General features: G+C 45.7%; 1 protein-coding gene across 2 annotated transcripts in view; it reads left to right on the top strand.

The window, feature by feature from the left end:
- Window positions 1-214: 214 nt before the first annotated feature.
- Window positions 215-15,710, top strand: part of LOC121561264 (dedicator of cytokinesis protein 10-like) — a 179,543-nt gene continuing 164,047 nt past the window's right edge. For both annotated transcript variants that reach the window (XM_045212206.1, XM_045212198.1), the window contains exon 1: window positions 215-542. In XM_045212206.1, coding sequence (XP_045068141.1) covers window positions 435-542 — 108 coding nt within the window. In that variant the 5' untranslated portion in view covers window positions 215-434. The remainder of the gene's footprint in view (window positions 543-15,710) is intronic.

The raw sequence follows: 15,710 nt of genomic DNA, 5'->3' as shown, positions 1-15,710 counted from the left end.
CAATTTGAACATTTCGAAGACTTGCATGCAGCAACAGATAATCCTCATCAATAGTGGGGTTTGGGCGTACTATGTTTGGGAAAGTCCAGCCTATGTTAAATGACTAAAACGTTAATATTTCAAAGGCTTCTTGCAGACCAGGGTTGGCCGCATGTGGTCTCGTTGGGCTTGCCTTGGAGGAGATAGGCCATTAGTTCCGCTTCCTTCGACTCTGTAGCGCACGGGCATTGGTAGAATCTCGCTGAATAGGCATCTGTAGCCGACGCAAGCAGGGCTGCTGTGTAGTACTAGTAGCCTAGTAGGCGCAGCAACGAGACAAGGAGGGGAGCAGAGCCGTCGCTGGCGTATGCGTTGGATTTACAATAGACAAACGCGTTGTAAATCTGGGCGAACGGCGGCGCTTGAACCAGAGGAATAGTGTTGACCGTTCTGAAATGGCAGCGGAATCGACCCGGAGATTCACGAAGAACCTGCTCAAGCCCGGGAGTGCGGCGGAGATAAGGCAGACGGCATCCAATGCTGTCAGGCATTCGGCAGTGACGGTGAGGCAATGGGAAAAACAAAGGTTACGACTGCACCTTCTTCAGTAATGCTGAGTAGGCCTATATTGTAGAGCTCAATGTGTAGGTTTTCCCCCTCACCGTTTCCCCCGTACCCTACAATGACGCTATATAGCCTAGAGCCACCCATTGAGTGTGAATTGATTGTTGGAGATGCGAACCGCACCATTGCGCCCTGATCCTGACATTCATAATTGGGTTGACGCGATTTGGGTTGAATGAACACAGCTGGTAAATTTGAATTGTGATAAACTGTGATATTCCTGCATGTTTGCGGTGAAGTGGAGTTTGTCTTGATGCTGCGAGAGACAATGTTTTATTCATGTAAAGGATTTACTTAAATGGGCTACAATGTTGCATTTGAGGAGGATATGGGTCATGGTTTGTGAATGCGTATCCTTAACGTTGCTCACCTCAACGTTTTAAATGTATCGAGATGTGCTGCTACAAATCGAAGCAGCCGCGTATTCTCTAGTGGTTTTCGGTATTTTCCATGCTGCCTCGTGGAAATAAATAAATAACGGACCTGGTTGTAGCCTAGTCCTTGGCTTTCCGCGGGAAATGCCCTCCTGCCTCGAGCAGAGGATTCTGAAGACGTAGTAACATCAGCCCAGTTGTGTGTAAAGAAAAAACAGCGGTGCAAAAGGGGAGGATGGGGTGAGACAACATAGCCTATTTTACCCCACCCATTCACAAATGTTGGCTGGATTGGCATTTAATTAAGATGAATTGGCTCTGGCAGATGTGTGTGTAGTACCTACCAGTGGAGGCTCCTCAGAGGAGGAAGGGTAGGACCAAAAATAAAAATAGTGAAATATTTAAAAAGTTATAATTTCTAGATAAAACTATACTAAATATATTCATATGTCACCAAACAATTGATTAAAACACACTGTTTTGCAATGAATGTCTACAGTAGCCACAACAGCACTCTCTGGGGTAGCACAATGGTGTAGCCGGAGTACAGCTAGTTTCAGTTCTCCTCTGGGTACATTGACTTCAATACAAACCTAGGAGGCTCATGGTTCTCACCACTTCCATAGACTTACACAGTAATTATTATGACAACTTCCGGAGGACGTCCTCCAACCTATCAGAGCTCTTGCAGCATGAACTGACATGTTGTCCACCCAATCAAAGGATCAGAGAATTAATCTTGTACTGAAAGCATGAGCTACAGCTAGCTAGCACTGCAGTGCATAAAATGTGGTGAGTAGTTGACTCAAAGAGAGAGAATATCAATAGCTGAACAGTTTTGAACAAATTTATTTATTAAAAAATGAAGGAGACGCAAGAGAGAGAGAGCTATATTTTGTTGTATTCTTTTCACTTTCATTTACTTAGCTAGCGAATGCAGCTAGCTAGTTTAGCCTAATCAAACACCTGGCTCAAACAGAGAGGGATCCAACACTGGAACTCTTCCAAGTTAAGGTAAGCTTTTGGTTTTATAAAATTATTGCCAACGGGGCCCGCCGGTGGAACTGCTAAAGTGCTTGCTGTACTGCATGACTGCATGATTGTTTGCTAATGAGTTAGTTCTAGTATCAATGTTGACTATGACGTTAGCGGATATGGAGACAACAATGTAGGCTGTGTGTAGCGGATAGCGGTTATGGCATGAAGGTTTGGCTTGGAAAAGATTTTTTGCCTGGTCACAGTCCACAAGCGAAGGGAAAAGGTGAAAGGATGGGAGCGTATAGATCCGAGAAGGAATATACAATGAGCAAAGTGATCATGCTGTTTGTATGTGACTGCTACGAACGTGAACTGTGTTTACGGGTGATCAGGGCTGTAATCATTCCGCTGATTCTGTTTAAAAACGTTTCTTAAACAGAAGCAGACGGAACAAAACGGGGATAAACATTCTTGTTTGCAACTGTTGGACTAATGATTACATCCTATATCAGCTAGATGCAGGCAAGAGTGTGCAAGGCGGTATTGAATGTGTCACTGTCTGTCACCTTGATTACTCCAATCTTTCTCTCGACCTATGCACCTATGTTGTAAACTTTCATTCGTAGGCTAGGTTGTAGCAACCTCATGATGAGTATAGGGAAAATTAGAGTGTTATGTAGTAGCCTAAACCTATTGATGTTACATTGAGCTGGGTGAAAGGAATATGAATGACAGTCATCCAATATGCTGTAGTGGAAATAAGACCATGCTCATGAAAAAATTTATTTTCCTCCCTCATCTTAAATGGCACCAACCGCCACTGGTGCCTACCTATAGGGCAGGCCTGTGTGCAAGTGTGTTGTGCTTGAGGGGCATACTAATATCTCAGCTTGGATTCTCAATTCTCCCCTATCTTTCTCATCTCTCATTTTATTTTCAATCAATATTTTTGTTGCAGATCTTCACTATGGGTTCTATGCTATTCTCTCTGCTTTTATCAGTACATCTGTCGAATGTGTGAGGTGGTAGAAATGTTTCTGCGGTATCTGTCACCCTGGCTGTCACATCAAGTCCTAACGTTACTGCCACCACAGCTCTGAGATGACAATTATGGTTTAAGGTGAAGTTGCCCCTAGATGTTGATCTTGGGTCAGTATTGCATTTTGCCCAGTAATGGTTAAGGTTAGAATAGGGGGAGGGGAAGGTGATACTAGATCTGTACTAGGGGCAGTGACAATTATAGAGGAGTGGGAAAACCCAGTGACTCACTTTCATTATGACAGGTCATTGCCCACTAGTTGTGCCAAGACTGCAGAGTACTACACACACACACACACACACACACACACACACATACACACACACACACACACATACACTACCATTCAAACGTTTGGGGTCACTTAGACATTTCCTTGTTTTTGAAAGAAAAGCAAAAAGAATTCCATTAAAATAATATCAAATTGATCAGAAATACAGTCAAATCAAATCAAATCAAATTTTATTGGTCACATGCGCCGAATACAACAGGTGCAGACATTACAGTGAAATGCTTACTTACAGCCCTTAACCAACAGTGCATTTATTTTTAACAAAAAAGTAAAAATAAAAACAACAACAAAAAAAGTGTTGAGAAAAAAAAAGAGCAGAAGTAAAATAAAGTGACAGTAGGGAGGCTATATATACAGGGGGGTACCGTTGCAGAGTCAATGTGCGGGGGCACCGGCTAGTTGAGGTAATTGAGGTAATATGTACATGTGGGTAGAGTTAAAGTGACTATGCATAAATAATTAACAGAGTAGCAGCAGCGTAAAAGGATGGGGTGGGGGGCAGTGCAAATAGTCCGGGTAGCCATGATTAGCTGTTCAGGAGTCTTATGGCTTGGGGGTAGAAGCTGTTGAGAAGTCTTTTGGACCTAGACTTGGCACTCCGGTACCGCTTGCCGTGCGGTAGCAGAGAGAACAGTCTATGACTAGGGTGGCTGGAGTCTTTGACAATTTTGAGGGCCTTCCTCTGACACCGCCTGGTATAGAGGTCCTGGATGGCAGGAAGCTTGGCCCCAGTGATGTACTGGGCCGTACGCACTACCCTCTGTAGTGCCTTGCGGTCGGAGGCCAAGCAGTTGCCATACCAGGCGGTGATGCAACCAGTCAGGATGCTCTCGATGGTGCAGCTGTAGAATTTTTTGAGGATCTAAGGACCCATGCCAAATCTTTTCAGTCTCCTGAGGGGGAATAGGCTTTGTCGTGCCCTCTTCACGACTGTCTTGGTGTGTTTGGACCATGATAGTTCGTTGGTGATGTGGACACCAAGGTAGACATTGTTATGTTGTAAATGGCTGTTGTAGCTGGAAACTGCTGATTTTTTTAATGGAATATCTACATACACCTTAGCCAAATACATTTAAACTCAGTTTTTCACAATTCCTGACATTTAATCCTAGTAAGAATTCCCTGTCTTAGGCCAGTTAGGATCACCACTTTATTTTAAGAATGTGAAATGTCAGAATAATAGTAGAGAGAATTATTTATTTCAGCTTTTATTTCTTTCACCACATTCCCAGTGGGTCAGAAGTTTACATACACTCAATTAATATTTGGTAGCATTGCCTTTAAATTGTTTAACTTGTGTCAAACATTTCGGGTAGCCTTCCACAAGCTTCCCACAATAAGGTGGCCCATTTCTCCTGACAGAGCTGGTGTAACTGAGTCAGGTTTGTAGGCCTCCTTGCTCGCACACGCCTTTTCAGTTCTGCCCACACATTTTCTATAGGATTGAGGTCAGGGCTTTGTGATGGCCACTCCAATACCTTGACTTTGTTGTCCTTAAGCCATTTTGCCACAACTTTGGAAGTATGCTTGGGGTCATTGTCCATTTGGAAGAATCATTTGCGACCAAGCTTTATCTTCCTGACTGATGTCTTGAGATGTTGCTTCAATATATCCACCTAATTTTCCTTCCTCATGATGCCATCTATTTTGTGAAGTGCACCAGTCCCTCCTGCAGCAAAGCACCCCCACAGCATGATGCTGCCACCCCCGTGCTTCACGGTTGGGATGGTGTTCTTCGGCTTGCAAGCCACCCCCTTTTTCCTCCAAACATAATGATGGTCATTATGGCCAAACAGTTCTATTTTTGTTTCATCAAACCAGAGGACATTTCTCCAAAAAGTATGATCTTTGACCCCATGTGCAGTTGCAAACCGTAGTCTGTCTTTTTTATGGCGGTTTTGGAGCAGTGGCTTCTTCCTTGCTGCGCGGCCTTTCAGGTTATGTCGATATAGGACTAGTTTTACTGTGGATATAGATACCTTTGTACCTGTTTCCTCCAGCATCTTCACAAGGTCCTTTGCTGTTGTTCTGGGATTGATTTGCACTTTTCGCACCAAAGTACGTTCATTTCTAGGAGACAGAACGCATCTCCTTCCTGAGCGGTATGACGGCTGCATGGTCCCATGGTGTTTATACTTGCGTACTATTGTTTGTACAGATGAACGTGGTACCTTCAGGCGTTTGGAAATTGCTCCCAAGGATGAACCAGAGGTCTACAATTATTTTTCTGAACTTGGCTGATTTCTTTTGATTTTCCCATGATGTCAAGCAAAGAGGCACTGAGTTTGAAGGTAGGCCTTGAAATACATCCACAGGTACACCTCCAATTGACTCCAATTTAATTTTCCAAGCTGTTTAAAGGCACAGTCAACTAAGTGTATGTAAACCTGTGACCCACTGGATTTGTGATACAGTGACTTATACGTGAAATAATCTGTCTGTAAACAATCGTTGGAAAAATTACTTGTGTCATGCACATAGTAGATGTCCTAACCGACTTGCCAAAACTATAGTTTGGAGTCATTAAAACGAGTTTTAATGACTCCAACCTAAGTGTATGTAAACTTCCGACTTCAACTGTATGTATTAACCCCCTTTGCTATGAAGCCCCTAAATTAGATCTGGTGCAACCAATTACCTTCAGAAGTCACATAAGTAGTTAAATAAAGTCCACCTGTGTGCAATCTAAGTGTCATATGATCTGTCACATGATCTCAGTATAAATACACATGTTCTGAAAGGCCCCAGAGTCTGCAACACCACTAAGCAAGGGGCACCACCAAGCAAGCGGCACCATGAAGACCAAGGAGCTCTCCAAACAGGTCAGGGACAAAGTTTTGGAGAAGTACAGATCAGGGTTGGGTTATAAAAAAATATCAGAAACTTTGAACATCCCACGGAGCACAATTAAATCCATTATTTAAAAAATTGAATGAATATGGCACCACAACAAACCTGCCAAGAGAGGGCCACCCACCAAAGCTCACGGACCAGGCAAGGAGGGCATTAATCAGAGGGGCAACAAAGAGACCGAAGATAACCCTGAAGGAGCTGCAAAGCTCCACAGCGGAGATTGGAGTATCTGTCCATAGGACCACTTTAAGCCGTACACTCCACAGAGCTGGGCTTTACGGAAGAGTGGCCAGAAAAAAGCTATTGCTTAAAGAAAAAAATAAGCAAACACGTTTGGTGTTCGCCAAAACCCATGTGGGAGACTCCCCAAACATATGGAAGAAGGTACTCTGGTCAGATGAGACTAAAATTGAGCTTTTTGGCCATCAAGGAAAACGCTATGTCTGGCGCAAACCCAGCACCTCTCATCACCCCGAGAACACCATCCCCACAGTGAAGCATGGTGGTGGCAGCATCATGCTGTGGGGATGTTTTTCATTGGCAGGGACTGGGAAACTTGTCAGAATTGAAGGAATGATGGATGGTGCTAAATACAGGGAAATTCTTGAGGAAAACCTGTTTCAGTCTTCCAGAGATTTGAGACTGGGACGGAGGTTCACCTTCCAGCAGGACAATGACCGTAAGGTTACTGCTAAAGCAACACTCGAGTGGTTTAAGGGGAAACATTTACATGTCTTGGAATGGCCTAGTCAAAGCCCAGACCTCAATCCAATTGAGAATCTGTGGTATGACTTAAAGATTGCTGTACACCAGCGGAACCCATCCAACTTGAAGGATCTGTAGCAGTTTTACCTTGAAGAATGGGCAAAAATCCCAGTGGCTAGATGTGCCAAGCTTATAGAGACATACCCCAAGAGACTTGCAGCTGTAATTGCTGCAAAAGGTGGCTCTACAAAGTATTGACTTGGGGGGGGTGAATAGTTATGCATGCACAAGTTCTGTTTTTTTGTCTTATTTCTTGTTAGTTTCACAATAAAAAATATTTTGCATCTTCAAAGTGGTAGGCATGTTGTGTAAATCAAATGATACAAACCCCCCCAAAATCCATTTTAATTACAGGTTGTAAGGCAACAAAATAGGAACAATGCCAAGGGGGGTGAATACTTTCGCAAGCCACTGTACATATTGAATTGTCTTGAAAGGGAAAGATGCACATCCCTAATGACTAGTTTCCCTGCAGATGAACCAAGATAAAGGGCAGTGCCACCCTCCATCTTTTCCCATAGGGCCTGCTGGGTCATGTGCCTCCTGAGGCTGATCAGCTTCACTGTCTCATCAGCCCAGTGGACAGGAGGAGGGGAAGGCATATCAATATTATCTAGATTATATTTCTATGGGGGAGGGGACCATAGAGGTCCTATAATAATTTGTTATATGTGTAATTCTATGGAGGGAACAGTCCAGCCAGGATTAGGGTCCATTGGAATTGAAGTCAGTCAATTCAGGAAGTAAACTGAGAGAGAGATTCTGTACCAGGCATCTTTAGAGTGAGGGACAGCTGGAATAAAGGAGTAAGTCTTGTGTTGTTAAAGGAACCCAGAATCAGGCCCTATGGGGGATCGTTCACTGGGGCGTGAGACACTCTCCATCTATCCCTCCCGTTATCCCTCTCTCTCACAGATCTTCCACCTCAAAAAGCACAAGAATGAGGATTTTGACACCCACCATCCAGATTGTTCTGAAATTGTTTCTGTTGTTAGAAACAGATAAGATTGGCTTCCCTGCAACATTATTTTGTTGAAATATAATTTGATATCTGAGAAATTAAGCTAATTGATTGCACCCAAATTTAATTTATAGGATTCATATAAAATTAAATAAATATTGTACCTAACATCTGATTTGGACCAAACTTTTTTCTAACAATGAGTTAGACATGAGGAATCCAAAGAAATGGTAAAAAGCCATCCACAGACCCTCCATACCCCATGCCAGTCCCACCCCAACAGCGACTATATAGAACCAGTTTTCTATGTTTGACAAGTATTATCCCCTGTTCAGAGAAATTAGTCATTGAAGTTGCATCCTGATATTACCAGGTTCTGACCACTAGATGGTGCAGTTCCAGGTGATGTTTTTGTATTTTTAAGAATCCCCCCTCAATGTTAGAGGGATAGATGGTTTCCTTACCCTGTAAGCAGTCTATGGACAAGATATGACAGCAATCCATGCATTGGTTTTGTTTTCCACTGTTTCAAATAGGTACCATTCACTTGTATTGGATTTGTGCCACACATGCTAAAAAGTTAGCATTTAAAACAGTGGCCAGGTAAACAAAACCAAAGCATGGGTTGCTGTCATACCTTGTCCATAAACTGCTTACAGAATAAGGAAACCAGTATGTAATTGTGTAATTTGGGTGAACTATCCTTTTAACATTGAGTGGAGTGGGATTCTTTAAAATAAATATCACCTAATAGTAGAAACAGCACCATCTAGTGGTCAGAACCTGGTAATATCAGGATGTAGGATGGGACATAAACCTAACAACTTCAACGACTAATTTCTCTGATCATGGGTTAAAAACCATCACCAAATTCACTGAGAATATATAACATAGGATGAAGAAACAATACTCCGAGCCGCAGCGCCATACTACTTGTCAGACATATAGAACTTATACTGTATACTCCAGTGGAGGCTGGTGGGAGGAGCTATAGGAGGACGGCTCATTGTAATGGCTGGAATGGAATCAGTGGAACAGAGTCAAACATGTTGTTTCCATATGTTTGATGTGTTTGATACCATTCTATTTATTCCATTCCAGCCAATACAATGAGCCCGTCCTCCTATAGCTCCTCCCACCAGCCTCCACTGGTATACTCGTTGTTAGGGTTCAAATTATATTTCAACAAAATAAAGTTGCAGGAATGCTAATCTTATCGATCTGTAACTATAAAAATGATTTCAGATCAATCTGAGATGGTTGGTGTCATGGCTTGCTGAAATGACATGGAATGACTCTCTCTCTCTCTCACTTCGTCTCTATCTTTCTCTTTCTCTTCGTCTCTCTCTCTCGCACTCTTTCCCTCTCTCTCTCTCGCACTCTTTCCCTCTCTCTCTCTTTTTGTTTCTACCCCCCCCACCCCCCTCTCTCTTTCCCTCTTGGCACCTCTTCATTTGCACTGCCTGTCTCACATTGGCTTTCCCCTCTATTTTTCCTCTCTCTGTTTTTCTCAGTCCTGTCCTGCGGCCTATACAGCTCCAACACATGGGTCGTTCTCTGGGTTTGCTCAGGCTGTGTGTGTGTGTTTGTGCGGGCACGCGTGCGTGTGTGCATGCGTTTGTGTGTGTGCTGGTACCAGATTGTCATTGTTTGGACTGAGTCCTCTTCCGTCATCACGATCTGGAAATGGTAACTAGGTGACAGCTGTCAGTCATCTAGAGGCCATGCCTACCTGCTGTGTTCAACCTGCCCTATGCCCAGACGATTCCCAGAGGATGCCTGGGAACCATGCCATGCCAGACCAAATGCCAAATCTCAAAAGACACCCTAGTATCACTATATAGTGCACTGCCTTTGACCCAGAGACAGATATATATACAGAGATGCCACATAGGCCTCTGGGTCGAAAGTAGAGCACTATAGGGTGTCATTTGGGACTCAGACACGGAATCTCTGCTGCCCTCCTGCCCCTTGTGTGCCCACTTGGGAGCGTACACACCCTCTCCCCATGTGTCTTCCGATGCTGGCTTGTTTCCTGATCTGGCAGGGCTGTATTGGAATGGGCAGGCCAAGACTAGGATGCACTGACGGAGTGACGGGATGACTGACTGTCACGAGACCAGTGTGTGTTCTTTGGCTGCCAGGCTGAGGCAGAAAACCCACAGCATCTTCCAAGTAGCCATAGTACAGATGAAGGAACTTAATTTGATCACCCTGTTGCAGGAGTACTTTCCTGCAATGCAGGACATTTTAAGCTTGTAGTGTATTTTAGGCTTACGGAAAGATTTATCAATTCCTTCAGAAATGCTCATGAATAATAATGCTGCAGGATTCTTTTCCTGCTGTAGCAAACTGGCTCAAATTAAGATCCTACATCTGTATATAAGGAAAGGCCACAAAACTCTTAATAGGTCAAAAATGATTTTCCTTTTTCTTCCCGCTCTTCTGGATTCCATGCTCTTTAGTCTGTTTTTGTCCCCTGCACATTGTCAGTGTGACTGTGTGAGCCCCTCTCCTTTCATCTCTCTCTACGTTGTTCTTTCTGCCCTCCCCTTTGTCTGTCTCTCTCTTGCCCTCTCTCACTGCATGCCTTGGGAGCAGAGATGGGAAAAGAACAGGGGAAAGGGCAGAAGGAGGAGGGGGGTAGGGCAGGATGTGCAGATGTGTATGACCCCCCTCCTCCCCTCCCTTTCCTCTGTTATTTTCTCCTGTCCTCCCTTCTCTTCTCCTCTCCACACCTTTCCTCTTCTCTTCTCTCCTCCTCTCCCCTCCTATCCTCTCCTCCCTCACCTCTCCTCCCTACTCCTCTAATCTGTTCTCCCTCTGTGTCCCCTCATGAAAAGAGCTCAGTAACTCAGTGACAGGGCCCTCGTCTCTCCACTCACTCTGGGGGGTTGATCTCTCTCTCTCGCTGTGGGAGGAGGAGTGGAGGGGGGGATGACGAGAGGAATGCCACTGCTCTCCCACCACATCTGTATGCAGACTGCTCTCTTTCTCTCTCTGACCCTCTCCCTTTCCCTCAGTGGTGTGTGTGTGTGAGAGAGAGATGGCAACAGGATGCCAGAGCAGCGTGGTTTCTCTAACTGGGTCTGGTCCAGTCCAAACCTCGACCCATAGGACTCTGAAAGGTTCTCCTCTGCTCTTCCACACCACAAACATGTTTGTTTTACTATTTAATTGATTCCCAATCAAACTCCTATTTTCCTTAACCTAAACCTCTAACCCCTAACCCTAATTCTAACTCTAACTCTAATTCTAACCCTAATCCTAAACCTAACCCCTAAGCCTAAAATAGCGTTTTTCCTTGTGGGGCGAAATGTCCCCACTTGTCAGAATTGTCCTTGTCTTACTATCCTTTTGAGGACTTCTGGTCCCCACAAGGATAGTAAAAACACACACACACACACACACTCTCCTCTCTCTCTACTCTCTCTCTACTCTCTCTCTCCTCTCTCTCTCTACTCTCTCCTCTCTCTCTCCTCTCTCTCTACTCTCTCTCTACTCTCTCTCTCTACTCTCTCCTCTCTCTCTACTCTCTCTCTCCTCTCTCTCTACTCTCTCTCTCCTCTCTCTCTACTCTCTCTCTCTCTCTCTCTCTCTCTCTCTCTCTCTCTCTCTCCTCTCTCTCTACTCTCTCTCTCTCTCTCTCTCTCTCTCCTCTCTCTCTCTCTCTCTCTCTCCTCTCTCTCTCCTCTCTCTCCTCTCTCTCCTCTCTCTCTCTCTCTCTCTCTCTCTCTCTACTCTCTCTCTCTACTCTCTCTCTCTACTCTCTCTCTACTCTCTCTCTCCTCTCTCTACTCTCTCTCTCCTCTCTCTCTCTACTCTCTCCTCTCTCTCTCCACTCTCTCCTCTCTCTCTCCTCTCTCTCTACTCTCTCTCTCCTCTCTCTCTCCTCTCTCTCTACTCTCTCTCTACTCTCTCTCTCCTCTCTCTCTACTCTCTCTCTCCTCTCTCTACTCTCTCTCTCCTCTCTCTCTACTCTCTCTCTCCTCTCTCTCTCTCCTCTCTCTCTCCTCTCTCTCTCCTCTCTCTCTCCTCTCTCTCTACTCTCTCTCTCTCTCTCTGCTGGGGGCTTGTCCTCCTTCACTGCTGCACTATGTAACACAGTAGACACAGTGACTTGTGACCCGAATGGAAAATGCCTATAGGGTAAAATATACACACGATAGCATGAAATCTAATGTTAGATTGAAAAAAGTGACAGGAGCAATACAATACTGTACATGCAGTAGAGAATATTGGTGTTAAACATGTGGTTCGTCCCGAATGGCACCCTATTCTCTGGGCCCTGGTCAAAAGTAGTGCACTAAATACGGAATAGGGTACCATTTGGGACGAAGCCACAGATTGAGAGAGCAGAGGAATTCCCTCCACTCGTAATTATGGTGAGAGGGAGTAGGAGAAGAGGATGAGTATGTAAGGGAAGGAGGGAGGGAGGGAGGGAGGGAGGGAGGGCTCTTTAGTGTGTTATTGAGATGATGAGGTGCTGCGGGTTTCTCCTGCTAAACCCTCTAAATGTCATCCCATGTGGGAGTAACACACACACACACACTCGCAGTAAGCTCTCCATCAACGTCTCTGGTGGCAAGAATCGAAAGTTATTAACAATTCTATACCGCAGTGCATCTGACTGACTGAGACAGACAGACGGAGGATCAACAGTCAGTCAGACACTCACTCACTCACTCAGACAGACAGACAGACAGACAGACAGAAAAGACAGAAAGAAAGAACAGTCATCAGACGCACACTCAGACAGACAGAGCAGTGACCGCCAGTTCACCCCATGTTCCACGGTCACCAGTCACGTCATTCAGTTCCAGAGGGCTCAGACAGTCTAGCTGGTGTGTTACCGACCATGTGCTGATGTGGTACTACTACTACTACCATGCCCTGGGTCCCTGTCTATATCTATATCTCTGAGTCTCAGAGCTACGGATATGTCTTAAATGGCACCCTATTCCCTATATAGTGCACTACTTTTGACCAGAGCCTATAGGGTTCCCATAGGGCTCTGGCCAAAAGAAGTGTACTATGTAAGGAATAGGGTGCCATTTGGGATGCAGAACTAAGAATGTGTATCAACCAGAGAGGCTCAATTTGGTGGTTTGGTGGTTGGAAGCGAGCTGCTGTCATCCCTGCTCAGCTCCCTCTCCGTGACGCATCATCACTCTGCGCCAGAGCATGAGGACTTGCCTGACTGGTTACACTTCGTCTGTTTGCCCTGTAGTCATCATCTGTGTGTTGTTCTATGCCTCTGCTCTTATCCTTCTAGACCTGTCTGCTGCCTTTGATACTGTGAACCATCAGATCCTCCTCTCCACCCTCTCCGAGCTGGGTATCTCCGGCGCGGCTCACTCTTGGATTGCGTCCTACCTGACCGGTCGCTCCTACCAAGTGGCGTGGGGAGAAGCTGTCTCCGCACCACGTGCTCTCACCACTGGTGTCCCCCAGGGCTCAGTTCTAGGCCCTCTCCTATTCTCGCTATACACCAAGTCACTTGGCTCTGTCATATCCTCACATGGCCTCTCCTATCATTGCTACGCTGACGATACACAACTAATCTTCTCCTTTCCCCCTTCTGATAACCAGGTGGCGAATCGCATCTCTGCATGTCTGGCAGACATATCAGTATGGATGACGGATCACCACCTCAAGCTGAACCTTGGCAAGACGGAGCTGCTCTTCCTCCCGGGAAGGACTGCCCGTTCCATGATCTCGCCATCACGGTTGACAACTCCGTTGTGTCCTCCTCCCAGAGTGCGAAGAGCCTTGGCGTGACCCTGGACAACACCCTGTCGTTCTCTGCTAACATCAAGGCGGTGACCCGATCCTGTAGGTTCATGCTCTACAACATTCGGAGAGTACGACCCTGCCTTACACAGGAAGCGGCACAGGTCCTAATCCAGGCACTTGTCATCTCCCGTCTGGATTACTGCAACTCGCTGTTGGCTGGGCTCCCTGCCTGTGCCATTAAACCCCTACAACTCATCCAGAATGCCGCAGCCCGCCTGGTGTTCAACCTTCCCAAGTTCTCTCACGTCACCCCGCTCCTCCGCACACTCCACTGGCTTCCAGTTGAAGCTCGCATCTGTTACAAGACCATGGTGCTTGCCTATGGAGCTGTGAGGGAACGGCACCTCCGTACCTTCGGGCTCTGATCAGTCCCTACACCCAAACGAGGGCATTGCGTTCATCCACCTCTGGCCTGCTGGCTCCCCTTCCTCTGCGGAAGCATAGTTCCCGCTCAGCCCAGTCAAAACTGTTCGCTGCTCTGGCACCCCAATGGTGGAACAAGCTCCCTCACGACGCCAGGACAGCGGAGTCACTCACCACCTTCCGGAGACATTTGAAACCCCACCTCTTTAAGGAATACCTGGGATAGGATAAAGTAATCCTTCTACCCCCCTTACCCCAACCCCCAAAAAAAAAAAAAACCTTGTAAAGTGGTTGTACTACTGGCTATAAAGTGAATGCACCTATTTGTAAGTCGCTCTGGATAAGAGCGTCTGCTAAATGACGTAAATGTAATGTCTGTCCCAATTTTCTGGGTGTAGGGTGAAGTTGCCTCTAGACGCTGATCTTGGGTGAGTTTAGCATTTTCCCCACTAATGGTAATGGTTAGGATTGGGGGAGGGGAAGCTGATCCTAGATCTGCACCCAGAGGAAACTTCAGCCCGGAGCAGTTCTTTACATGAATGCCACTTGGGGTTGTTTTTGAAGTAGTAGGAACACCTACTGTTTTGATAGTGTATAAACATGTATAAAGCTACCCACATAAATGCGTGCATAGTGGATGGCTAAGTAAGCATCGTTACTGCCTTCCTTAGTAGAGGCTTGTAATAGTGTCGCCCATGGCCTACCACAACCATGAATTTGGTAAGCTAGTGGTTAGTACGCTAGCTTCCGGAGTACGTTGTGGTTGGGCTCGAATCCCGGGTCTGCCATGGCAAGGATGGACCACCTTATACTGCACATGCATTTGGAGTTTAAGAGTTTGCGTTTAGACTGTTTGAGGATCAGTGAACCAGACTCAAAGTCTCACTGTCTGACCAAAATCAGCTATTTGTCAGGGGCCTATTTATAACCAATGCCTGGTCATTACTTTGTGGCTGTGTGCGTCCCAAATGGCACCTTATCCTCTATATAGTACACTACTTTTGACCAGGGCCCCAAGCTTTTGGTCTCAGACAGTTAGACTGAGTCTGGTTCTCACCAATCCTCAGGTATAGTCTGATTGCCATTTGGAACACAGACCCTGTCCAGCCAATGCTGTGAGAGAGCTACAGAGAGGGCTCAATTATGACGGAATGTAACTAAGGAAATGTTTGTATGACTTTGACTCATCTCAAATCTCTCCTCCTCCCTACAGCTACACGTCCTACCTACAGGACATCTGGTTCAACTTTGGTTCTCTCACGCTGTCAGATACACACGTTGAAATGTAGTTGTAATCGTAACAAGATACTTTTCCTTGTCGTTTTCGCCTCTATCTTTTCTTCTTCTCTCTTTCTCTCACTCTCCTGATGATCAGAGAAGCTCTGGCCATAGAGGAGATGGTCGACTTGTCTTTGTGGCGCCGGTAGACTGCGGTGTAGGGTGAAGTTGCCCCGAGACACTGATCTTGGGTCAGTTTAACATTTCCCCCACTAATGGTTAAGGTTAGGATTAGGGTAGGGGAAGCTGATCCTAGATCTGTACCTAGGGGACGCTTCACCCCGGAGCACTAAGCATGGAGGCCCAGAATAGAAGCCATAGAATATATTGTTTTGTGTTTCCCTCTATCTTCCCCTGTCTCTTAGACGAATGAATAGAATGTGGTGATGTCAGTAGGGCCGGGATGAG

Source organism: Coregonus clupeaformis, chromosome 5, assembly GCF_020615455.1.
Source record: "Coregonus clupeaformis isolate EN_2021a chromosome 5, ASM2061545v1, whole genome shotgun sequence".
NCBI classification, from domain to species: Eukaryota; Metazoa; Chordata; class Actinopteri; order Salmoniformes; family Salmonidae; genus Coregonus; species Coregonus clupeaformis.
This window is presented reverse-complemented; position numbering and strand designations above follow the sequence as displayed.